The sequence below is a fragment of the Psammomys obesus genome, unplaced genomic scaffold (assembly GCF_907164565.1).
Source record: "Psammomys obesus unplaced genomic scaffold, mPsaObe1.curated_primary_1811, whole genome shotgun sequence".
Lineage (NCBI taxonomy): Eukaryota > Metazoa > Chordata > Mammalia > Rodentia > Muridae > Psammomys > Psammomys obesus.
Window position 1 is genome coordinate 1,065,195 of NW_026596295.1, and position 27,416 is coordinate 1,092,610.

The 27,416-nt window shown below is 35.0% G+C and overlaps 1 protein-coding gene across 2 annotated transcripts in view; it reads left to right on the forward strand.

Annotated features, from left to right (window-relative positions):
- The window catches only part of Rps6ka6 (ribosomal protein S6 kinase A6), a 79,559-nt gene that overhangs the window by 22,755 nt on the left and 29,388 nt on the right, over window positions 1-27,416 (forward strand). For both annotated transcript variants that reach the window (XM_055597013.1, XM_055597012.1), the window contains exons 4-10: window positions 1,607-1,711; window positions 9,108-9,189; window positions 10,085-10,165; window positions 11,740-11,819; window positions 24,523-24,629; window positions 24,978-25,015; window positions 26,797-26,939. In XM_055597013.1, coding sequence (XP_055452988.1) covers window positions 1,607-1,711; window positions 9,108-9,189; window positions 10,085-10,165; window positions 11,740-11,819; window positions 24,523-24,629; window positions 24,978-25,015; window positions 26,797-26,939 — 636 coding nt within the window. The remainder of the gene's footprint in view (window positions 1-1,606; window positions 1,712-9,107; window positions 9,190-10,084; window positions 10,166-11,739; window positions 11,820-24,522; window positions 24,630-24,977; window positions 25,016-26,796; window positions 26,940-27,416) is intronic.

The following is a 27,416-nucleotide window of genomic DNA, read 5'->3' on the forward strand; positions in this document are numbered from 1 at the left end:
AAAGACCATTTGACATTAGACACTATAAAACTGAAGCTATGAGTGTATCGATTTTGTTTTCTAGACAGTTGAAAATGTTGGGTCAGAGACTGTCCTCTCAATTTTACTATTTTGTGATAAAGACTTCATGTGGATTTAAAAAAAATAAAAATTCAGTTACTGGGCTTTCCATAGGGACTAGGATTACAGCTCACTTGAGTACAACTCTTAACACCTGAGGACTCTCAGAATTACCCTCTCAGAGGGTTCCTTTCTTTCTAACATAGTTGGTAGGAAACTTGCATATCATTTATATTCAAATTAATAATGGTTCATGGCCTAGGAACATTTTGAGTTCTTAAATTATATTTTTGTGAGTTTGCTTTTCACTGATCTAACTAGTTGGATATTAAAATACTCAAGAATATAATAAAATACTATTTAAAGTGACTTGAGATTTTTGTTTTGCTGTCTCAAAATTGGCAAAGCTTTATCATTAGTTTCTCTATCTTTTTCTCTTAAACTACACTTCAGTGAGGAGCTTAAGCATCTTAGCTCTTCAACTGACTGTGATGTGTCCAACCCCAATTGGTACATTTACAATACAACCACTACACTTAAGGCTCAGGAAACATCATTGAAAAGTGGTTTGTAAGATCTTTAAGAGACAGGGGACCTGGATGTTTGGTGCAAGATAGTGTTTTCTATATAGGGCTGGGAAGCTACACCCATGAAATCTCAACAATAAGGTTGCCTAAACAAAACCTAAACAATGATAACACTAGTTGATATACCATTACGGATGAGAGAGATCTCACAAGGCCCAACCCCTGGATGAAGTGCTATTGGCAGTTAATGACTGCTGAGAGAAGAGAATGAGTCTCCCTCTCACATGAGTTCCCTAATTGATTATCCAGCATTAAGTCGCCATCCCTTTAAACACATGCATATGAGCAACACTAGCTGTACTCAGCAGGCTTATTCATATACTTATGTGTATATATGTGTAATATAATTAAACAGAAGCTATGAATCTAAAAGGGAGAAGGGAAGGGGGTGCATAGTTGGAGTGGAAGAGAGGATGAGGGAATTGTATAAATACAGTCCTCTTATCTAAAAATCACAAATAAAAATTAAAAAATAAGTCTTATTCTTAATGTTATTGTATCATTATCACTTAATTATATAGCTGTTGTATGAATTTGTTGTACATAGTTTCATAAACTAGAATTATATAGTAACAGCTCGGGTTTATTACACATGAATATAGTCTCGGTGTTCAGAAGAGAACTGTCAGAAGTTGGAGGCCTATCTGATCTACATAACAAGTTCCAATCTAACTAGGTATACATAGCAAGACTCTGACTCAAAGGAATAAAAAAAAATGCCATAAGAAATAAAATTGTATCTCAGTGTTATATCAGGAGATAGGAATATCTATAGTCCATAAAGCAAAATGCTGGATTGATAAGGTTTATTATTACATGGCTCATGATGTGATTTTTTTTTTAAAATTTTGTTTTGTTGTTTTGAAATGGAACTAATCACAAGATGTTGAAATTGCACATATATTATTTAGACTTTCTTAAAAAACAGTATTGTTTTTAAACACTATTTCTTTAAACAGGTTAAAGAAATCCCTATTACAAATCATGTTAAAGAAGGATACGAGAAAGCAGATCCTGCACAGTTTGACTTGCTTAAGGTTCTTGGCCAGGGATCCTTTGGAAAGGTAATACTTTTTCTACATTTGTTTTTCTTCTTGATATTTAACAGTAATGTGTGTACGTGTGTACACATCATTTATGTGGCTCTCAGGATAAACAAAAGGTGACTTTTTAGTTTTATATGTTTCATGTCTGGTTTTACTCAGATTTCTTTATAATCCTCTGTAGAAATGAAGGTTTTCTAATATCTAGAGCTTATATTACTCTACATAAAATGCATGGCATGTTCTTTGTTTTTGTCTAAATCACATACTTGATTTTTGTAAAGATATTTTATGTCCTTTTTTTTAATTTTTCCTGGTGATTTTTGTCTCTGTTTATTAGCTCTGTATGAGAATTTTAGAATTTATACCATAGTTCATGTATGGATTCATGAGCTAACCCATCATCTCTTACAGCAAAGTAGAACTAGCAGAAGTAATTTGGAAATGATGTGAAAGTCTTGCTTTAAAGAATCTTTGAGAAAAATTAATTCATATACTTATTAATTTATTTGAAGTATTTGGTAATATGTTTTTTGTAAAGGGAGTATGTGAATATGGATTTTTGAAGCTTGTATACCTACCATCTAAGACATGAAAATTATTGAAAGCATACAGTAAGTAATAGCTCTTAGGAAGACAGCAGTAATCACTATTTGTGAGAGAGAAAGATGGGAGAGACAAAATATCACAGTAGCTTAGATTTAGTTACAAAGAGGAAACATGGGGCAATTGGGCAGTGATTATGATTAAAAGATATTTACTGAGTGCTCAATGGGTGAACAATAGTTTAATTAAATATATTGGTGAATATAAACTAGACATTAATTATTTGAATGTAGTCTGCTACCTATATGGTGTAGCATATATCATAAATATTTTGAGGACACAAAAGTCAAACTGAAATGGCTTACGGTTTGTAAATGAATGACATAAGGTGTCAACTTGACACACCTGGAAAGAGTGAACTTCAGTTGAAGGACTGCATCCATCAGTTTGGTCCATGGCCATGTTTGTTAGGTATTATCTTTTTTCATTTTATTTTATTTTTAAAAATTTATTACAATTTGTTCACTTTGTATCTTGGCTGTAGCCCCTCCATCTTCTCCCAGTCCCACCTACCCTCCCTCTTCTCCCCCTATGCCCCTCCCCTAGTCCACTGATAGGGGAGGTCCTCCTAGCCTTCTGTCTGACCCTAGCCTATCAGGTCTCATGAGGAGTGCCTGCATCATTTTCCTCTGTGGCCTGGCAAGGCTGCAAACCCCCTCAAGAGGAGGTGATCAAAGACCCAGCCATAAAATTCATGTCAGAGATAGACTCTGCTCTGCTTACTAGGGAACCCACTTGGAGACTGAGCTGCCTGTGGGCTTCCTCTGAGCAGGGAGGTCTAGGTCCTCTCCATCATGGTCCTTGGTTGGAGTACTGGTCTCTGCAAGTCCCAAATATTTTTTCTCTGTTGGTCTTCTTTTGGAGCTCCTGTCTCCTCCAGGTCTTTTTAACTCTCCTTCTTCCATAAGATTCCTTGCATTCTGCCCAAAGTTTGGCTGAGTCTCAGCATCTGCTTTGATACTCTGCTGGGTAGAGTCTAAGCAGTAAGAGAAGATCCTTAATCCTCATTCAGAAGGGCAAACAGGATAGACATCTGAAGTAGCAGAAGACATGGAACAGTACAGGAGCCTAACACAGAGGCCCTTGAGTGACTCGACTCAGCAGGATATCAAAGCAGATGTTAGGTGTTATCTTAATTGATGGTTGGTGTAGGAAGGAGCAACACACTGTGGGTGGTACTGTACCTTGTTAGGTGAGTCTGGTCTGTATAAAGAAGGTGGCTGAGCAAGCCAGAGGAAGCATGCTAGTAAGCAGCATTCCTATGTGGTCTGTGCTTTAGTTCTTGCCATGAGCTTCTGCCCTGGCTTCTCTTCATGATGGACTGTAATGTGTAAGCCCAAATAAATCCTTTAACCCTCAAGTTGTTTGTTTTGTAATGGTGTCTGTCATAGCAGCAGAGAACAAAGTCAGACAGGGATAAGTACAGTGGAAACAAAAATTAACAGTGTCTATTAATAGGTTGTTGGCATTTGTAGATGAGGTATTATCAAAGTAACTTGTAAATTAGATATATATTCTATACAGTTTTCTTTTTAATATTTCTTTTTTTTATTTCTTTTTTTTATTTTTCTTTTTAGTTACATTTTGTTAACTCTGTGTCCCAGCTGTATCCCGCTCCCTCATTCCCTCCCCAACCCCACACTCCCTCCCTGGTCTCCTCCCTGCCCCTTTCCAAGTCCACTGATAGGGGAGGACCTCCTCCCCTTTCATCTGACCCTGTTTTATCAGGTATCTTCAGGGCTGGCTGCAAAGTCCTCCTCTGTGGCCTAACAGACTGCTCCTCCCCTGTGGGGGTGGGTCAAACAGCCTGCCCTTGAGATCCTGTTAGAAATAGTCCGTGTTCCCCTTACTTTGGAAAACTACTTGGTTACTGAGTTACCACGGGCCACATCCGAGCAGAAGTTCTAGGTTATATCCATAGATGGTCCTTGGTAAGAGAATATATTTAGAAGAACAGAGATGAAGTTTTTATATCTCAAATTAATACTTAAATAGTCGACCAATATAATGATACCACAGAAACATTTCAAGTTATTAAAAAATTTTGTTGTACATATATCTTCATCTGTGCCTTTATTTCTTGCTTTGTCTCATAAATAGTTAAGAATTCCAGAAAAGTAATAGTAAAAATTAAAATAAAAAAGCACTGTTGGACATGGGGTTGTTTGCCTATAACCCTAGCACTCAGGCTGCTGAAGAAGAATGCTTCTGAGTTTGAGGTCATCTTGAGGGCTACAGAGTGGTTTGAGCAATAATTGGGTACATAATAAAACTTATTTTCAAATAAATCTAAAAATCAAAGGGGGAGGTAGAAAAATAGAAGCAAGTAGCAATGTAGATGGAAACAGAAATACTAGATCAGGAAAGGTTGCAAAAGTCTGGAATACACGTTGTTATTTACAAATGTATAAAATAGGGCCTGAAGGTCTTTTATAAGTAGGCTAGAAATGAGATTGGCAGCCAGAAAATGACATATTCAAGTACATTAGTATTAATATCTTTAAGATAGAAACCTATTAAACAGACCAGATAAACTTTTATCATTGATCTTCATAACAAAAATAATGTATAACAAAATGATTTTTTTCTATTACATCTTCGTGTTAAATATAACAAGATTCTAACATGTTGTCAGTTTAGTCCTTAAATTCAGGGAACACTATGTATAGGAATTTTGGTTTAAGAAATACATTATTGAAGCCCCTTTAAATTCATAGTACTAAGATACAGAATAGGTTATTAAAAAGGTAGCTGCCTGCTCTTTGATCACCTCCCCCTAAGGGGAGAGCAGCCTTAACAGGCCACAGAAGATGACAATGCAGCCACTCCTGATGAGATCTGATAGACTAAGATCAGAAGGAAGGAGAGGGGGGCCTTCCCTATCAGTGGACTTGGGGAGGGGCATGTGTGAAGCAGGGGGAGGGAGGGTGGGACCGGGAGGGGAGGAGGGAGGGGTTTATGGGGGGATACAAAGTGAATAAAGTGTAATTAATAAAATAAAATTAAATCAACATGGAAAAAAGAGAAGGTAGCTTTTGTTTTGCTTCTTAGGATGTGAACATACTTGCTTGTCAGTATTGCATCATTTATGTAGGTATTATGTGGGTGTGACTTGTTATATGCTGAACATATTCAGGAAATTTAGCCAAGGATGTGAATCAGGTAAGTGAAGGCCCAATTCCAAGAAACTTTGAGCTGTAAGTCTCACTTAAGTTTTTCAGCAAAGGTTCCCCTGTTAAAATATAAGCAATAGTAGTTTTAGATCATGCAAATTTTTATGACATTAAATGTTTTAGTCTATTTATTGGGAACAAAATCCTACTAATGCCAACGTTATATAAAACTTCACATTAATAAAACAAGGTTTAATGAAATGAAGATTAAAAGAACAATTCAAATAAAAAGTCATATAAAGCAAAATTGATTTATTGAAAAGATAATCAAAATGGACAAATCCTTAGCCAAATTAACTGACAGAAAGATATAAAGGAGGTCCAAATTGATAAAAGTAGAAATGAAAGGGGGATAACTAACTACTAGAAATGTAGTCCTTTAAAAATTTATACTCTCAGAAATTAAAAAATCCAGGAGAAATAGATAAATTGATTGACATATGACTTACCAGAATTAAACCAAGATGACACAAACAACACAAATACATATACACATAAATCAAAAATGATATAGAAATAGTAATTGCCAACTTAAATAAAAAATAGTCCAGTACCAAATGGACTCCTTATGTTTTCTCTCATATGTAGAATATATATGTTCATGTGCATATATACAGAGTGGAATAAGAGGGTAAAGGGGAAGGAAGAAGTCTAAAGAGAGAGTTAGGAATAAAAGATATGTGACATGAAACAATTTAGGAGAACTGCTTGTGTGGAGACTCAAGTGCAGCAACAGGCAATAGGACTGGGAAAATTCAGAATGGACATGAATAAGACATCATGCTATGTGTATATGACTATGTTATAATGAAACATGCTTATATATTGACTAAAATTATAGAAAAAGCAGTATTCCCCTGAAAAATGTATGGAAAATTATATAGTGATCATGCAAAATATAATAATATTAATGACCACTAATGAATGGAGTGAAATATACACCTAAATATTACATTATTTTAAAACAAAAATAAAACATAAAGATCTGGCATTGTCAGACTAGATTGTGTAACATAAGACAAATCACTTATAAAGTGGATATTCATGGATTATTAAATAATATCTTCCTTATGTGGCAAGCCTTTAAATATAGGACTTAAAATAAATTTGAAGACATTTAACTTTTTATTGTTATATAATTCATCTATTATCAAATGATAGATTTAAAAATACATGGTTGTATTCTGAAATACCAACAAATACAGTTTTTTTCTTTGCAATTAATATTTAAGAATACGTAGACTTCTAATTCATTTATTAAGTTTATTGAGTGAATCTTCATGGATAATATAAAAAGTCCATGTGATTGAGAGAAAAATACTTTGAGGTAACTCACTCATTTCCTCTCTGGACAGTTTCCCATAGTTTAATGTAATTAAAAATATCATAAAGGGGAGGGAGGGTGTGATTGGGAGGGGAGGAGGGAGGAGCTTATGGGGGTATACAAAATGAATAAAGTGTAATTAATAAAAAATATAAAAAAAGTTAAAAAATATCATGATACGTACAGTAGCTTGAATCTATCCCATTATTTGTAGTTGATTGTGAGAAGATTTTTTTTCTTGCTGAAAACACCGTATCATGTAATTAGTAGTCAGTTTTTCAGATTATGAATAATGATGTCTATTAGGTGACATTTAGAAATAATAGAGAATACTTGAAAAACTGTGAAAAATGACTACTTTGTACAACATTTTCTATCTTGCAGCATGGGTTCTTTTATCTTTCCTTAATTGCCTCTTCCTTTATACTTTCCTTTTTTCTAATATCATTGATGACTGTGTTCTACAATGGTAGTTCTCAGAGGTGTGGAATGTTTTTCTCTCAGCATTACCAAACCGTTTCAAGGAGTCCTTAGGTCAAAGGTGTTTCATAATGATCCCAATAATTTTAGAACTGCTGTATTCTGGCACAATAAAGGTAGAAACTCTAAACAGCACATTTGTCATTGGGTTCTTTACTGCCTCACACTTAGTTGAAAAATGTCCTTGATGAAATACAATCAGGTATTTTTATTACATTTCAACCATTAAAAAAGTGCAATAAAATATTTTAGTTGAAGCTCAAAAGCAAGGCTTTTCAAAGCAGAGTACAGTGTAAAATTTTTAATTATGATGTCAGCTAGTCATTTTCCTTGGATCACTATTTTGTATTATCTATATTCTTTAAGAATTTTATACAATTCATTTAGTTCATAATCACTTCCCTATCCCAACTCCTCCACTCTCATTTTTCTACCTACTGAACATCTGAGTTTTTCTTGCTTTCTTTTTTAACCCATGGAATTCAATTTGTGTTGTGCAGTTACTCGTTGTTATTGTTGTTTACAAATTATTCACTTTGTATCCTGGTTGTAGCCCCCTCCTTCATTTCCTCTCAGTCCCACCTTCCCTCCTTCTTCCCCTGCTATCCCTGTCCCCTAGTCCACTGATCGGGGAAGTCCCTACTATCTGACCCTAGCCTATCAGGTCTCATCCGGACAGTCTGGATCCTCTTCTTCTGTGGCCTGATAAGGCTACCCCACCAGGAGGAAGTGATCAAAGAATGAGCAACAGGGTCCATGTCGGAGAGTGTCCCTGCTCCCCTTACTAGGGAGCCCACATGGAGACTGAGCTGCGCATGGGCTATATCTGTGTAGGGGGTCTTTGGTTGATGTCTCAGTCTCTGCTGTAACCCTGAGTGCTCCTTGTTTGGCTTTTTGTTCTCCTTGTGGAGCTCCTGTCCCCTCCTAGTCCTTCTATCTCCTCTTTCTTCAATAAGACTCCCTGCACTCTGTCCAAAGTTTGGCTATGAGTCTCTGCTTTGTTACCTTGCTTAACAGTCTTTCAGAACATTCCCCCCCTCCAGTGGAAAGCTCCTGTCCTGTTCCATCTCTTCTACTTCTTCCTGTGTCTATCCTGTTTTCCCTTCTGAATAAAAATTAAGCATGCTCTCTAGGGTCCTTCTTGTTGTTTAGCCAGTTTAGGTCTGTGGATTTTAGTTTATCCTATATTCATCCTATATTATATGGCTAATAACCACTTTTAAGTTAGTATATACTGTGCATGTCTTTCTGCTTCTGGGTTCAGTTAGTCTTGAGACCGGGGCCTGCCCTAGAATGTAGTCTGTCTACTAGAGAATCACACAGTTAAAGAAAAGTGATTATCTAGCTCCTAGTAATCAAAGGCCAAAAGGCTCCTTAACTAGTGGTAGAACTTCATGCTAACTTCTCATTTTTCATGCTAGGATTTTAAATGGCTTGAGCTTATATAGGTCTTTTGCATTCTGTCATAATTTCTGTGAGTTCATATATACAACTGTCGCATTGTGGATCACTATCATCACAAAAAAAAGAGTTACAAAACTATGGTTACGGGATCAAGCCAGTCAAAATTCCACAGGGATGGAGTTGAGAGGGTCAGTTTTCCTTAATAATTTGCTCATGCTGTTATAGTTGGTCCTAAATTCATACATGTGCCAGAAGCACTAATTGGATTAAAGAGAATTTGACATTAGGAGGGATATGATGGGTGTAGGACAAATTGAGGATATAGTCAGAATACATTGTATGAAATTTACAGGCATAAATAAGAAAATATATTTAAAGTGATGAAGTGGCTTGAACTATGAAATTCACTTAAAAATATTTCCTCTGTTAGGTTTTTCTTGTTAGGAAGAAGACTGGTCCTGATGCTGGACAGCTCTATGCAATGAAGGTGTTAAAAAAAGCTTCTTTAAAAGGTATGAAAGTAGAGAGTTTATTAGAATAGAATTATGTTGTGTATTGCTGATAAGGGGAATAGTTAGAGTTGCTTTTTAGCATTGTTAATTATACTTAACAGTTATATATTTCTAGTTACCAGTTACTACTTCTGGGTCCTCTATTGTTATATAGAATGTGTACCTGAATAAAAGTTTAATATCAAGAAATATGACATATATCATTCAGTTCAGTCTGAAGTTAAGGAGTTTTTAAAAAATCTTTAGCTTTTCAACATTTTTTTTCCTGTTTTTCTGGGTGTTGAACATTTAGAAAGCACAACTATTCCATACATTTATATGCACAGTCCTTTAGATTTATAAAATTAATACTGACCCTGTTAAGTCATTACATACTATAACCCTGCAGAGGGCAGCATTGGGAGTGGATGAGGGAGGGAGCTACAGCTGGTATGCAAAGTGAATAAATTGTCATAAATTTTAAAAAATCTTTTAATAAAAGCCAATAGGAATAAAAAAGAGAGAGAGGTAGAGTTCAAGATTGTCCTGCCTTGCATACCATAGTAAAGACTAGCATGGACTTCATAAAACCCAGTGAGTGATAGAGATAGAAGAAAAGGGGGTAAGGTGGAGAAAGAAGAGGACAGATATCACAAGGGATACTGTTAAGTTCAGTTTTACTTCACATGAAAACTTAAAGAAGTACTTATAAGCCAAATTTGCTATATTAGCTTATTGCTAGCTCTAGACTAAATTTGTTGTTTTCTGAAAGTGGTTATTATTAGCTAGGAATATACAGACTTAATTTTATTCGATACCTTCAAAATTATTTATATATTTATATTTTGATTGGTAAATGACAGGTCTTTACTGAAATTATGAATGAGTATAACCTTTGAGTCTATGTGAATTTTAGTTCGAGACCGTGTTCGCACCAAGATGGAGAGGGATATTCTGGTGGAAGTAAATCATCCATTTATCGTCAAACTACATTATGGTATGCAACCCTTTTATTTATGGAATTAGAGAACTGCAACTTTTTTTCAGATAGTACTATAACAAGAAATAAATACTTAAAAGTTATTTAATATATTCAACAATATAAAATATACCTGAAATATGTATCAACATCTAGCTTTTAGTTGAATTTCATTATCTTAAGTTTCTTAACTTAATTAAGGTAACATGATAATGTCTTCCAAAATCCCATCAAGTCTCAGGGAGGGGTCATGAAGTCTTACCCTTAGCTTATGAACTATTGGTAACTAATGGGCATTGGTTGAGCCAGTTTTCTTCAGCAGTGCCTCTGAGAGGCTACCCATGCTTCAGTAGATGGGGCCCTACACTCATGCATATACTGGTAACTCTATGTGGATTTGCAATTCAAAAAATGAGTACATGAACTTTGGAGGCAGTAGTGATAAGAGGCTATGGGAGAAATTGAAGGGAAGGAAATGGGGTAAATTTGTTCAAAACACATTATATGCATATATGAAGTTCACAAACAAACAATGAAAATGTCTTCAACTTGTTTGACCAGTAGTGTTTCTAGATGAGATGAAGCAACACCTCCAGTGATCGTAGCCTTCTATAATAATTTGTGTAAAACGTTCAGATGTTCATTTACAAGGACAATATTTTCTATTTTCTGGTTTTAATCAAGAGGGTTATGTGGTATAGTAGTAAGGTAGAACTGTTCTATAAGACTTATAGAAGAGAAGATATCAGTAAGAAGCGGCAGAAATAATGGGGAAGGATTCTTGGAGTCAGGCATTTGTGAATTTGAATCATGTCTCCGTTGTTAATATATGAAAGAGATTGTAGATACGATTTTACTGGGAAATAAATAGATTTATTTATTTATCAAAATAAAGTCTTAATGCAGTTTACTACACTGTTCCATTCTCTGCATTTAAGAAGCAGCACATATTGATTTTATTTTTAGTGTAATTTTTATAAAAAGTATCCAATTTATTTAAATTCTATAAGAATTCTGGCCCCTTATTTAATTTTTTTCTTAATGTAATAGAATAAAAATTACAGTACTTTAGAACCTCTTTGAGTCACATGTCATGAGATTAATAGTAAATCCCTATTGTGGCAAAATTCTGTATTAAATGAAGTGGGTTGTAGAAGTGCAACAAACTGATTTCTAATAATACACAGAAAATGAAATTGTTTAAATGAATGTGCAAATGAAAGTGAAATAAATGTCACAAAAGAAGCATGAAGGGCTCAATGGGGGAGGGGACATTTTTGAGCTTTGTACAATACATATGACTGAGAGACAAATTTTAAGCAGCTGCACTAGAACAAGATACTTCATTATCAGGAAAATATTAGTGGTAGAATATTTTGTAAAGCCACATGCAACATTGACTATGTTCTGGAAAGGAATAGGTAGCTATTTAAATACTGGATTCCATAGTGGATTTAATTTCTGATATATTACCTTATAATTGACTATGTTAATATATAATTGTTTCACAATGTTTGATAATAAAATTGTAAACATGTTAATATAAAAGTAGGTAAGTGTTACTCTGCTACAACATTATGATTTTTAATTAGCCTTTCAGACTGAAGGGAAGCTGTATTTAATATTGGATTTCCTCAGGGGAGGAGATGTCTTCACAAGGTTATCCAAAGAGGTGAGAATTTCCTTATAAATTTGTTAGTATGTTTTATTCAAACTAACTTAACCAGTCATACTATTTTCCTGTAGAATTTTGAACGCTTAAGCTTTTTATCATTGTATAGAGTACTTTATATGCCCGATGAAGCTTTCTATGTGTGTTTGTATCATCTCAGTGTTTACTTTTCTCTGAGATGAAAGAACATTATGAATAACTGAGTGAAGCACATAGGAATAAGCCTAGAACTTTGCCTCTTGGTGTAGTGTTTAATTTATTTACTTAAAGTGGATATATTATGGTATAATTGACATACAATAAATTATAACAATAAATTACATAATTTGATACATTTTTCCTATTAATATAGCTGAAATCATTATTAAGATAAAATATATTATTGCCAAAAGTTTGTAATGTGTTCTTCCCATCCTATTCCTACTGGTTTTGCTATCTGTTACAGTTTGGATTGTATTTTCTAAGAGATTATAGAAACAAAATCAATATATATATATATGGTCTGGTTTAAATATATATATTCTTTATGTCTGATTCAAATAATTATAGTTATTTTGATTTATTCATGTTGTTTGTGTATCAATTCATTCACTTTTATTGGTGAGTCGTACCTTTGTATGGATGCACCATGTTCTGTTTAATTACTTGTTGATGTTTGAGTTACTACAGTTTTTGGATATTACCAATTAAGCTGTTAAAAACATTCATGTACAAATGATTGTACTGCATATGTATTCATTTCTCATAAATAAATATCTAGAAATATAATGGCTGCATCACATGGTATGTTTTAGCTTTAAAGACACTGCTGAACTGTTTTACAAAGTGATTACATATAGATTTTACACTCTGAACAGCAGCATGTAAGAATTTCAATTGCTTTACATGCTTGTCAACACTTGGTATGACCAGTCTTTTTAAAGTATTGAACACCTGATAAATAGATAGTATTATTTAATCGTGATTCTGAATTTCATCATATTGAAGATTAATGATGTTGGGCATCTTTTTCTGTACTTATTTACTGTCTATATGCTTTAGAAAAATGTATAAACACTTGGCCAATTTGAAATGATTGTTTTTTTCATTGAGGTTTCAAAGTTTCTCATGTAGTTTAGATGTACGCCTTTAATCTTATGTGTTGTATCTAATTATTTTCTTTTGTTTTTTAGTTTGCCTTGTCATCTAATCTTTTGAAAGAATATCTTAATTTGCTGAAGTTCGGTTTATTATTTTCCCATTAAATTAATTGGTTTTAATATTTCATTTAAGAAATGCTTACCTAATCCTAAGCAAAGAATTTCATATGTATTCTAGAGTTTATAGTTTATATTTATATTCTTAATTCATTTGGGGTTAAATTAATATGTGGTTTTATAGGCATGTACTGAAATCTTTTTAAAATTCATAGAGGTATCCATTTCTAGCATCATGGTTGAGAAAGATTATCTTTTCTTCAATGAATTACCTTGTAATTTCACTGAAAATCAGATTATCATATAGGTGAAGGCCTATTGCTGGGCACTCTGTTCCATTCACTGATACATTTGTCTCTGCCTTAATTACTCTTTCTTTATATCTTCAAGTCAGTGATTAAAATCCATGAGCTTTGCTTTTCTTGTGAAAATTGTTTAGGGTCTTATACGTCATTTGCATTTGTTCACTAATTTTAAAGTAAACTTTTAATATTATAAAAATGCCTACTTAGATTTTGATTGGAATTTCATTCAGCTAGGATGTCACTTTTCACAAATGGACATGTGAAAACTAGTGACTTTTCTATAAACATGGTTTTTCTTTCCACTCCATTAGGAATTGCCTAATTTTAGCTACAATTATTTCAGCATATAGGCCTTACACAACTTTTGTCAGAGTTATCTTTTAGTACTTTCTTTGTTAATGATATAGGTAGAAATGTTCTTTTTAATTTCATTTTCAGTGGTAAAAACAATTGAATTTTTCTGTATTGAGCTTGTATTTTACAATCTAATATATTTACATATTCTGGCTCCTTTTTGTGTCGATTTCAAAAGATTTTATATTAAGTAATTTTTATAAGGCACATTACTTCTTTCTACTCTATATATCATGTATTTATTTCTTTTATTTATAACCTTGTTAACACTGGCATGAACTTTTATTTTCATGTTGAATAAATTTGTGGGAACAGATATTTTTGTCTTCTTGGCGATTCAAAATTGAAGGAAATTGAATTTTACTCTAAAACTGAAAGCAATATATTTATGAGTTCTTTAGTGGGTTGAGTTACGTTTTCATATTGTGTACAGATGTTTTAATAGATGTTATGTATTGTCATACATCACTTAATTGAGGCTTTTTTCCTGCTTAATTTATGATTTGATCAGTTTTGAAATGGTACCCCAACCTTTTATTTCTGTCTGTACAGACATCAGGTATAATTACTTTAAAATATTTTGGGGTATGTGCTAATGTTTGTTAAAACGTTTTTTTGTTTATTTTCTTCTTAAAAATTTTCCTTCTATTTTTATTGTATGTGTATGGGTGTTTTGCATAGATGTATGTCTAGACACCATATTCAGGTAGTGCTTGTAGTGTATGCAAGAGGACATTAGATCCCCTGGAACTGTAGTTACAGGTGGTTGTGTGCAGCTGTAGGGGTGCTGAGATTCAAACATTCCTGAAAAAGCAGCCAGTGTTCTTAACTGCTGAGCTATCTCTCCATAGCTCTTATTATTTTCATAAGGAATATTAATTTAATTATTTGTTGTATAAAGAGTAATTCGTACTTAATAATTTGAATAGAATATATGTCTTCAACTTTCCATTAAAATTTATTTATATTCAATAATAATTGTTAATAATAATTGATAGAATTCATGTGTAAAACCATTTTGACCTGGAAAGGTATTTGGCTAAAAATGTTCTTTTTGGTAAGTTTTTAACCAAAAGGTCTATTTATGTAATATATTTAAGACTACTGTTTATGTTTGAATTAGTTATGTTCTAGCTTCAAGGAATTAATTAATCATATTTGTAGTGATGGGTTTTATATTAGTTATTTTGTTGTTGCTTTTGCTGTATTAAAATGTTATGAACAAGAGGAACGCCTAGGAGGAAGAGTTTATTTAGCTAGCAGTTGTAGAGGAAGAGAACATAATAACAGGGGAGGCATGACAGCAGGGTAGGAAGGTAAAAAGATTTCATCTCACTAACACTTAAGAAGCAGACAGGAATCTTTTCTGAGACTGATACTCCAACCAAGGACCACTCATGGAGATAACCTAGAACCCCTGCTCAGATGTAGCCCAGGGCAGCTCAGTGTCCAAGTGGTTTCCGTAGTAATGGGAACAGGGGCTGCCTCTGACATGAACTCTGTGGCTGGCTCTTTGACAACACCCCCCAAGCAGGGAGCAGCCTTGCCAGGCCACGGAGGAATTTGCAGCCAGTCCTGATGAGACCTGATAAGCTAGGGTCAGATGGAAGGGGAGGAGGACCTCCCCTATCAGTGGACTTGGAGAAGGAAATGGGAGGAGATGAGAGAGGGAGGGTGGGATTGGGAGGGAATAAGGGAAGGGGCTGCATCTGGGATTCAAAGTGAATAAACTGTACTATATAAAAACATAAAATATTTAATTAAAAAAAAAAAGCAGACACTGATTTGGAAGTGAGGCAGGGGTTTAAATGCTCTGCCCTAACTGATACTCTCACTGCAGCAAGATTCCTTGTTCTAAGTGCTTCATAACATCATCAAACTATGGTGACATCTGGGGACTAAGTGTCAAATACATGAGCCAGTAAGATACTTCTCATTCAAGCCACCACAACTGTTTCTTAAATTGCCTTATCTTTTCTTGTAGCTGTAGGATCCTTAGGTACAGCTCTCATTGCTGACAGTGGTAGTTTGTCCTCTCCTCTCCTCCCCTCCCCTCCCCTCCCCTCCCCTCCCCTCCCTTTCCATCTGACCCTAGTCTATGAGGTCTCATCAGGACTGGCTGCATCATCTTCCTCTGTGGCCTGTAAGGCTGCTCCCCCAATCAGGGGGAGGTCATCAAAGAACCAGCCACTAAGTTCATGTTAGAGACAATCCTTGTTTCCATTACTAGGGAACCCATCTGGACACTGAGCTGCCTTGGTCTACATCTGAGCTTGGGTTCTACATTATCTCCTTGAATGGTCCTTGGTTGGAATATCAGTCTCAGAAAAGACCCTTGTGCCCACACTTTTTTTTTCTGATCCACTTGTGGAGGCCCTGTCCTCTCCAGGTCATTATATCTCCCTCTTCTTTCCTAATGTTCCCTGCACTCTTCCCAAGTGTTTGGCCATGAGTCTCAGACTCTGCTTTATTACTACTTTTTAGTTACTTTTTTATTAATATTTTTTAATTTTTATTTTTTATATTAATTACAATTTATTTACTTTGTATCCCCATTTTAGCCCCTTCCCTCTGCCCCTCTCAAACCCACCCTACCTCTCTCATCTCCTCCTATACCCCTCTCCAAGTTCACAGATAGAGGAGGTCCTCTTCCCCTTTTATCTGACCCTAGCTTCTCTGGTCTCAATGAACTGGCTGCATTGTCCTCCTCTGTGGCCTGGCAAGGCTGCTCCCCCATCCAGGGGAGGCGGTCAAAGAGCTAGTCACTGAGTTCATGTCAGAAAAGGTCTCTGTTCCCCTTACTATGGTACCCACTTGGATACTAAGCCTCAATGGGCTACATCTGAGCAGGGGTTCTATGTTTTAACTAAGAATGGTCCTTGGTTGGAGTATCAGTCTCAGAAAAGTTCCCTGTGCTTAGATATTTTGTTTCTGCTGCAATCCTTGTGAAGCTTCTATCCTCTCCAGGTCTTACTATCTCCCCCTTCTTTCCTAAGATTCTCTGCACCCTGCCCAAAGTTTATGAATCTCATTATCTGCTTTTATACAGTGCTGGTTACAGTCTTTCAGAGGCCCACTGTGGTAGGTTCCTGTCCTGTTTCCTGTTTTCTCCTTCTTCCAAATTCCATCCCGTTTGCCTTTTTGAATGAGGATTGATCATCTTACCCAGGATCCTCCTTCTAGCTTGCCTTCTTTAAGTGTTCAAATTTTTGTACATTTATCTTATATTATATATCTAGTATCCACTTATAAGTGATTATATACTGTGTGTGTGTCTTTCTGTATCTGGGATACCTCACTCAGGATGGTATTTTCTATATCCCAACATTTGCCTATGAATTTCATGATTTCCTTGTTTTTAATTGCTGAGTAGTATTCCATTGTGTAAATGTACCACAGTTTGTGTATTCAGTCCTCTTTTGAGCGATATCTGGATTGTTTCCAGCTTCTGGCTATTACAAATAAAGCTGCCATGAACATGGTTGAGCAAATGTCCTTGTTGTGTACTTGAGCATCTTTTGGATATATGCCTAGGAGTGGTATAGCTGGATCTTGAGGTAATACTATTCCTTATTGTCTGAGAAATCATCATATTGATTTCCAAAGTGGTTGTACAAGTTTACATTCCCACCAGCAATGGTGGAGGGTTCCCCTTTCTCCATATCCTCTCCAGCATGTTTTGTCACTTGAATTTTTGCTCTTAGTCATCCTGATAGGTGTAAGGTGAAATGTCAGGGTCGTTTTGATTTGTATCTCCTTGATGACTAAGTATATTGAGCATTTCTTTAAGTGTTTCGCTGCCATTCTATATTCCTCTACAGAGAATTCTCTGTTAGCTCCATACCCCATTTTTTTAATTGGATTGTTTGATTGTTGCTTTTTAAACTAATTTTAGTTATTTATATATTCTGGATAGTAGCCCTCTGTCAGATAGAGGCTTGGTGAAGATCTTTTTCCAGTCTGTAGGCTGTTGTTTTGTTCTGATGACAGTGTCTTTTGCTTTACAGAAGCTTTTCAGTTTCATGAGGTCCCATTTATTGATTTATTGATCTTAGAGTCTGTGCTGTTGGTGTTCCGTTCAGGAAGTTGTCTCCTGTACTAATTAATGAGTTCTAGGTTCTTTCCCACTTTTTCTTCAAACCGATTTAGTGTGTTTAGTTTTATGTTGAGGTCATTGATCCATTTGGAGTTTGTGCAGGGTGATAAATATGGACCTATTTGCATTTTTCTACATGTAGACATCCTGTTAGAGCAGCACCAATTGTTGAAGATGCTGTCTTTTTCTTATTTCTTTTATTTGACTCATTGAGTAATTTAAAATATAATTAATTAATGCATATTTGGTTATTTTCCAGACATCTTCCTACTATTGATTTCTAACCCAATTCTACAATTGTTATAAAGGGTACTTTTTTAAAGACTTTACTCCTAAATTTCTTTATACTTGCTGTATTTTTTATCTCTCTTTCTCTCTATATACATTTATATATTTATTACAATTTATTCATTTTGTATTTCTACTATAGCCCCTGAGCTCATCTTTTCCTAGTCTGCACACCATACCTCTTCCCCTATGCCCTTTCCCTACGCCCATTTTAGGGCAGGACCTCCTACCATTCTACCTGACCCTAGCCAGTGAATTTCGTCAAGGCTGGCTGCATCATCTTCGTCTATGGTCTAGCAAGGCTGTACCCTCCCCCCACCAGGGTGAGGTGATCAAAGAGCCAGCCACTGAGTTCCTGTGAGTGAGTGCCCCTGATCCCCTTACTAGGGAACTCACTTGGAGAATGAAATACTTATGTGCTTTCTCTGTGCAGGGGGTCTAGGTCCTCTCTATGCATGGTACTTGGTTGGAGTATCTGTCTCTAGAGACCCCTGGCTCCAAATTTTTTGGATCTTTTTGTCTCCTTGTGGTGTTCCTGTCCCTTCTACTACTTTCTATCTTTCTCTTCTTCACCAAGGTTTCCTACACTCTACCCAAAATTTGACTATGAGTCTTAGTATCTCCTTCAGTACCCTGGTGGGTTGTCTATCAGAGGCCCCTGTGGAAGGGTCCTTTCCTGTTCTTTGTCTTCTCCTACTTTCAATTTCTGTTTGCCCTTCTGAGTGAGGTTTCAATCTCTTCCCTAGGGTCCTCCTTGTTAGGACTATGGATTTTAGTGTGTTTTTCCTATGTTATATGGCTAATGTCAACCTGTAAGTGAAAATATACAATATGTGTTTTTCTGCTTCTGGGTTACCTTACTAAGGATGATATTTTCTAGTTTCCATCATTTGCCTGCAAATTTCGTGATTTTTTTCACTTTTAATTGTTGAATAATATTCCATCCTGTAAATGTACTATACTTTCTGTATCCATTCCTCTGTTGAGGGACATCAAGGTTTTTTCCAGATTCTGGCTCTTACAAATAAAGCTGCTATGAAAATAGTTAAGCAAATTTCCTTATTGAATGGTGTGGCATCTTTTAGGTATGTGCTCAGGAGTGGTATAGCTGGACCTTGAGGTAGTACTATTCTTAATTTTCTAAAAAAGCACCAGATTTCCAAAGTGGTTGTACAAGGTTACATGCCCACCAGCAATGGAGGAGGGTTCTCCTTTCTCTACAACCTCTCCAGCATGCGTCATCCCTTGAGATTTTGATCTTAGCCATTCTGATGGGTATGAGGGAGGGAGGGTGAGATTGGGAAGGAATGACAGAGCGGGCTACAGCTGGGATACAAAGTTAATAAACTGTAACTAATATTTAAAAATTAAAAATTTAATTAAAAAGGAGAAATACATATAACATCCTTCATTTTTTATTTTTGTTTTATTTTTAAATTTATGTTTTTATAAATTATACTTTATTCACTTTGTATCCCAGTTGTAGCCCCCTCTCTCATCCCCTCCCAATTTCACCCTCCCTCCCCCTTCTCTACCCATGCCCCTCTCCCAGTCCACTGATAGGGGAGATCTTCCTCCCCTTCCTTCTGATCCTTGTCAATCAGGTCTCATCAAGACTGGCTGCATTGTATTTGTATGTGGCCTGGTAAGGCTGCTCTCCCATCAGGAGAAGATGATCAAAGAGCCAGCAACTTATTTCATGTCAGAGACAGTTTCCTGTTCCCATTACTTGGGAACTCACTTGGAGACTGAGCTGCCATTGGCTACATCTGTGCGGGGGTTTTAAGAGTTCTAAATTATCTCCATGCATGGTCCTTGGTTGGAGTATCAGCCTTGGAAGAGAACCCTGTATCCAGATTTTTTGGATCTGTGGCTTTTTTTGTGGAATTCTTGTCTCCAGGTATTGCAATTTCCCCCTTCTTTCATAAGATTCCCTGCACTCTGCCTAAAGTTTGATTATGAGTCTGCATCTGCCTTGATACCCTGCTGGGTAGAGTCTTTCAATGGCTCTCTATGGTAGGCTGTACTTCCAATGTCCCTCCCATGTGCCTTTCTGAGTGAGGATTGATCATTTTACCCAGGGTCTTCCTCCTTGCTTACCTTCTTTAGGTATACATATTTTAGTGTGTTTATCCATTACATGTCTAATATCCACTTATAAGTGAGTATATACCGTGTGTGTCTTTCTGCTTCTGGGATACCTCACTCAGGATAATCTTTTCTAGATCCCACCATTTGCCTGCAAATTTCATGATTTCCTTGTTTTTAATTGCTGAGTAGTATTCCATTGTGTAAATGAACTACAATTTCTGTATCCATTCCTCAGTTGAGGGACATCTGGGTTGTTTCCACCATCTGGCTATTACAAATAAAGCTGCTGCAAACATGGTTGAGCAGATGCCCTTGTATAGTTCAGCATGTTTTCATTATATGCCTAAGAGTGGTAAAGCTAGATCTTGAGGAAGCGCTATTACTAATTGTTTGAGAAAGCGCTTGTTTGGTTTTCAAAGCGGTTGTACAAGTTTGCACTCTCACCAGCAATGGAGGAGGGTTCCCCTTTCTCCACATCCTCTCCAACATGTATTGTCACTTGAGTTTTTTATCTTAGCCATTCTGATGGGTGTAAGTTGAAATGTCAGGGTCCTTTTGATTTGCATTTCTCTACTGACTAAGTTTATTGAGCATTTCTTTAAGTGTTTCTTTGCCGTTCGATATTTCCCTATTGAGAATTCTCTATTTAGCTCCGTACCCCATTTTTAATTGGATCACTTTTTTTTTTTTTTGCTCTTTAATTCCTTGAGTTCTTCATATCTTCTGGATAATAGCTTTCTTCCAGATACTGGGTTGGTGAATAGCCTTTCCCAATTTGTAGGCTGTCATTTGTTTTGACGACAGTGTTCTTTGCTTTTCAGAAGCAAATGGGACCATTTATTGAATGTTGATCTTAGAGCCTGTGTTGTTGGTGTTCTAATCAGGAAGTTGTCTTCTGTGCCACTGAGTTCTCGGCTCTTACCCAGGTTTTCTTCTAAGAGGTTTATTGTTTCTGGTTTTATGTTGACGTCTTTGATCTAGTCGGACTTTAGCTTTGTGCAGGGTGATAAGTATGGATCTATTTGCAATTTTCTACATGTAGTCATCCAGTGAGACCAGCACCATTTGTTGAAGATGCTGTCTTTTTTCCATTGTATGGTCTTGTCTTTTTTGTAAAAAATCTAGTATCTGTAGGTATGTGGATTTATTTCTCAGTCTTCTATTTTTTTGCAATCAATCTCAGTGAACTCAGGGACAAGGCAACACTGCCCACTGTCTCTCTATCTCTTCAACAAAGTACTTGTAGTCCTAACTATAGAGTAATAAGACAGCTAAAGGAGATCAAGGGGATAAAAGTCAGAAAGGAAGAAGTCAAAACATTATTACTTGCAGATGATATGTAGTATACATTAAAGACTCCAAAAATTCAAGTAGAGAACTCTTTGACCTGATGTCTTCCTTTAAAATTTGCTAGAGTGGACTTTCACATCATTAAATCAGGATTACTTTTGATCTACTACTAAAGCAAAATCCTTTTGGTTATTTTGATTCTATGTGTGTGATGTTTCTATTCTAGCTGAAGACAACAGGAACTTTCCCAATGTGAGTTTCATGGATTGTTTTCTACAACCATTGGTTCTTTTCCTGTCTCAGCATTGTGTCCTCATTAATATGTACTATGCACCCTAGCTGTATCCTTGAAACTTCTTACATATTTGGAGAGGTTTTTCTGAAATTCCCTTTGCTTTAGTACTCTGTTAATTCTCTTCTTCTCTTAGACTCTTGTCTCCTAAGTCATCACTTCAGAAAATCTGTGAGCTTCACTTGTGTTAGACCTCTCTGCACTAAGTACCACTTGGAAACTTTCCAGGTAGTAAGCTAGAACAGTCAAAGGATATACCACATATGTTACTCATATCTCAGTATTTTGCTATCTTTTGTTACTAGATGTTCAACATCTTGAGAAATATCATTTCATGTAATTTTTCCTGTCCTTTGGATATTTCCCCTCAGCAAAATAGCTTCCGTCCTTGTCCATTTTACATTTTATCTTGAAATGGTCGTCTGGTAGCAGAGTTTTAATTGAATGGTTGTAGTTCAACATCTTACTTCCAGAGTTTATGATGTTTAGTGTAGGATAGCTACAGTTGATAGCTCTGGAACTTGTTATAAGGTAACAACTTGTTTACAGGATGATTGTCAGTGTTTAAGAGGCTCAGGTCTCTGCCTCCAGTGTAGAACTTGGCATGCATGAACATATATTTTGTACTATAGAATAGAATTTAGTATGTGATAGGGTCTGTGTTTACCCTCATCCAAGAAAAAAATCTTTAAAGAAACTTGTAGATGAACAATGGTATATCAAGTCTCCAGCATTCAGTATTTCTTATGTTAGATTATAGAGTGACACAAATGTTTTTTTAAAAATTCCTGATTGTAGTTATTTCTAATTTTCTTTTAAACTCTTTAGACCTCCATTCTCGATGTGAGGCTATCTAAAGTAATACTCGCACAAAGATGCAGTCAGTAAGTTTTGATTTCTAGGTCTGAAATATTAGGTAAGACTAAGCATTTTAAGTGCATTTTCCAAAAGATAATAAATTAGTTTATTCACAGAATAGACATTAAAAGACTGATTCAGTGATTAATTCTATAGGCAGCTTATTATAACTAGTTGACTGTTGGTTATATTTCACTTGTTAACAAAAATTTCAGTAATCCATACTGAACTGTTACTTGTTTCTTAGAAATAGACTTGTAAAATTCATTTCAGTCCCCTGCACAGATGTAGCCCATGGCAGCTCAGTCTCTAATTGGGCTCCCTAGTAAGGGAAACAGAGGCTGTCTCTGACATGAACTCAATACTGGCTCTTTGATCAACTCCCCCTGAGGCGGGAGCAGCTTGCCAGGCCACAGAGGAAGACTATGAAAGACAGTCCTGATGAGACCTGATAGGCTAGGGACAGATGTAAAGAGAGGAGGTCCTCCCCCATCAGTAGACTGGGGAAGAGGCATGGGAAGCCCACTGATAGGGGAGGTCCTCCTCCCTTTCTATCTGACCCTAACCTATCAGGTCTCATCAGTACTAAGCCAAATTTCTTTAATGAAAACATAAGATTCCTAGAAATGGCTTTTTGTTCAATTGTATAGTGGTTGAGTAGTTGCAAATGTGTGCATAGAGTAAATACTCAGCTATGAATGAATATAGATATAAACGTGTACTAATACCTCCATATAGCTGCACATTTATGTCCATTTAAATGACTGTGACTCTTAGAACAATGTCCTTAGGTAAATATAACAGGTAATTAGTTTTATTTTAAAGGTTCAAAAATTCAGATACAGAGGATTAAATGACATGTCTGATGCTGAACCTCTAATTCTGATTTTAAATTTCATTTTCTTTTCACTTTGTCTTAACATCTTTATTCTCCAACACACAAAGATTGAGAAATCCAGTAATATTATATTCATAAACTTTACTTACAGTTGAGACGAGGCGGGTCCCTTTTAGGTAATTCTGATGTAAGGGTTATTAATTTAATAATTTGTGGAGGCTTAGAAGCTTTGAATTAGGGGAACTAAAAAATGAAATTACTGACAAGTGATAGGAGGTGGTAAAACAAAGAATAGTAGAAATAATGAAAGTATGGGTGTTAAAACAAAATATCCCTAATACTTCAATTTCCCAGATGCTGTGTACCAGAATTACTATTGATATTATGAAAGTCATTAAAAATCCAAGTTCTGTGAAGTGCAGTTAATATGTGATGATATACAAACAGCCTACATTTCAGGAAGAATTATATTTAAATTTCTAATATATTTTTTAATTTTATTTTTCTCATTAGTTACATTTTGTTAATTCTGTATCCCTCATTCCCTCCCCAGTCCCACCCTCCCTCCCTCATCTCCCTGCCCCTTTCCAAGTCCACTGATAGGGGAGGACCTCCTCCCCTTTCATCTGACCCTGTTTTATCAGGTATCTTCAGGACTGGCTGCAATGTCCTCCTTTGTGGTCTAGCAAGGCTGTTCTTCCCTCAGGGCAGGTGGTCAAAGAGCCAGCCACTGTGTTCATGTCAGAGACAGTTCCTGTATCCCTTAATAGGGAACCCATTTGGATACTGAGTTGCCATGGTTTACATCTGAACAGAGGTTCTATGTTGGAGTATCAGTCTCAGAAAAGACTCCTATGCCCAGATATTTTGGTTCAATTACTCTCCTTGTGGAGCTCCTGTCCTAAGACACTAATATCATTTATCTAGAAAAGTGTTCTGATATGCTAATATTTGTGTCAAGCATATAAGATTTAACTATTCCTATTTTATTATTATTTTCCCATACTTGTCTGTCTACTGTTTTTTTTTTAAAGAAAGAAATTTGAAAGTATATCATACGGAATAAAGATCAAATGATGAATTATTTTATTTTAGGTTCTTTTTACAGAAGAAGATGTGAAATTCTACCTTGCAGAATTGGCCTTGGCTTTGGATCATCTTCATCGTTTAGGAATTGTGTATCGAGACCTGAAGCCAGAGAAGTAAAGTTATATCCTCTATTTTTATCTAAGCTATCTATATTGATTTTGAAGATTTTATTATATTGACTTATTGTGTATGTTTGTATGTGATATATATATATACATATATTTATAATTTCTTTAACTTAACTATCTTTAAGCATATATCATTAAGCTTTTTCAAGTATTTGAAATCCTGAATGAATGATATAGTTACATAAAATTTATTTGTACCAGACAATCTTTATAATACCCTTGTTTTAAATTAATAATTAAAAAATTTCCAGTGTGTCAAATAGTGACTAATTTTATATTTATGAATTTTGTATAGTTAACTCCACAATATTTAATATGAATTTTGATTTACAGCATCTTGCTTGATGAAATAGGACATATCAAGTTAACAGGTATGTAAATTTTCTTATATACTAATGAGCCCATTATTTATTTTTTATTGTTCTAGTTCATATTTTTCTAAGTCTTTTTTTGGTCTTCATTTGAGTTGCATTTTGTGTATTTTGTGGAACAAAAGTTATTTAATGGTTATATAGTTTCAGTGTATTCTGAGTGCATTTAAAAATTCTACAATAGAGGCACTATACTAATTAAAAAATGTTTTAGTTAAAAATAGTAGATTTTAGTTTTAGTATAGACTGGAAGTAACCTTGATGTCTTTAAAAAGTTAATGAGTATTAACAAGCTATATGTAATTTCCATGTGCTGGGATACTGAGCAATCAAAGGATAGAACCATTGATTTCTCAATAATTTAAGTAGCTGACAAGGACATAATATTGAGTGGGTTATATTAACTCAAAAAGTTCCAAATATTTTCAGTACAGAGTAAATTCTATTTTTAAGTTTTGGAATGCTATAACCAAGCTAATGAACAGGTGTTTTGTACTGAGAAGTTTGAACGGTATAGTTTAAAGAAAAGTCACCCCAAATTACGAGTATTGATATATCAATGTAAAAATAAAGGATCAAGCTGATAACTGTAAACTGAAGTAATTGTATCAGGATGAGAGTACATACCTTCAAATACTTCAAATATATCTCATTCTATCTCTTTTATAGATAGGTTGAGACAAGAACTTTTAGTATTTCTGTCTTTGCCTTCCAAGTGCTGTAATTATAGGCATGCCCGTGTTTTTTTTTTTCTTTTTCTTCTTCTGTATACCATTCATTCAACTGACCTAATTTTCAATACTATGTCTTATTATATTTTATTTTTAATATATTTTAAAAGTTTTAAGAGAATGGATATAGTATATGAAGATTGAAATTATTCCTAAAGACACAACACAAACTTATTATACAAGCAATTTTTCTAAATGAAAATATTGAACATGGTTTGATTATCAGTTCTGAAAGAGCCTGAATTAATTAATCGAAGAGCATAATTTTGGGCTTATATTTTTTTTAAATTTTAGAAAACAGCATGGGAGGGCATGAGGGAGGGGGCTACAGCTGGGATACAAAGTAAATAATCTGTGATTAATATAAAAAATAAAAAATGTAACTAATAATAAAAATTAATAAAGATCGAAGACAGGAATAATTTACATACTGTAAAACTCATTATTTTTATCCTTATGGTGACAAGCTCATTCTATTTTCCACTTTTTTAGAGTGAAGGAAGTAATTTTAATGTCATATAGCATTCAATTAAGTATATATTTCAAAATAGCTACAAAAGAATTTGAAGATTCCTAACACATAAAAATGTTTAAAATATGAAAATGCTAATTACTGTAACTTAATCATTGCTTAATATACACTCTAATTTAATACTATATCCTTCAATATATAGTATATGTCAATTAAAATTTAAAGGAAATGAAATTTTGAAAATAAGTTCAATATGAAATGATTACAATGCATAGATTAACCTTAAACATTTGTTGCTATATTGAAAGAAGCCACTGTAAAAAGGTCATACACCATGATTCCAAGATGGCACACTGTGGAAGCAGAACTTTTGGGGAAGTAGAAAGGAGCTGTGTTTTCCAGAAAATGAGGGAGGGGGAAATACATAAGGATGAATAGCTGGAACACAGGATTTCCAGGATAATAAAACTGCTATGAATGTAAAACTGGTCGTTAGATGTCAACATTTATTTTATTTTATTTTTTTGGTATTCCTATTTCTGGAGATTTTTAGCTACTTTTTTTGGTACCATTTACAGATTTTGGGCTTAGCAAAGAGTCAGTGGATCAAGAAAAGAAGGCCTACTCATTTTGTGGTACTGTGGAATATATGGCTCCTGAAGTAGTGAATAGACGAGGCCATTCTCAGAGTGCTGATTGGTGGTCGTATGGTGTACTCATGGTAAGTTGTAAATCAGCAAGTAAGATCTTTAGTTTAGAACTTCTTTCTTCCCTAGCTACTTCTTTTTCTCTCTCTCTCCCTCCCTCCATACTACTCTTCCTTCTTCCTTTACTTCTTTCCTTTCCTCCTCTCTCCCTCTTTCCTTTCTTTTATATTCCATCCCTTTTTTTTCCTTTTCTTCCTTTCTTCCTTTTTTAGTTTTGTTTCTGTACTAAGGATTTAATTTAGGATCTTGTTCAAACTAGACAACTGGTCAAATATACAGCAGAATTCTCACACTTAGACCTAGTCTTTTTAAAAATAACAGTACACATTTTATCTTGTTATTCTGAGTTAAATCCCTGTAGTAAGATGTTTTCATTATTCTATGTGCAAATGTCTCCATTTTTTCTTTGTTAAAAGATATTGTTGTACGTGTGTGTGTGTGTGTGTGTGTGTGTGTGTGTGTGTGTGTGTGTGCATCTTATGCTGTACTTA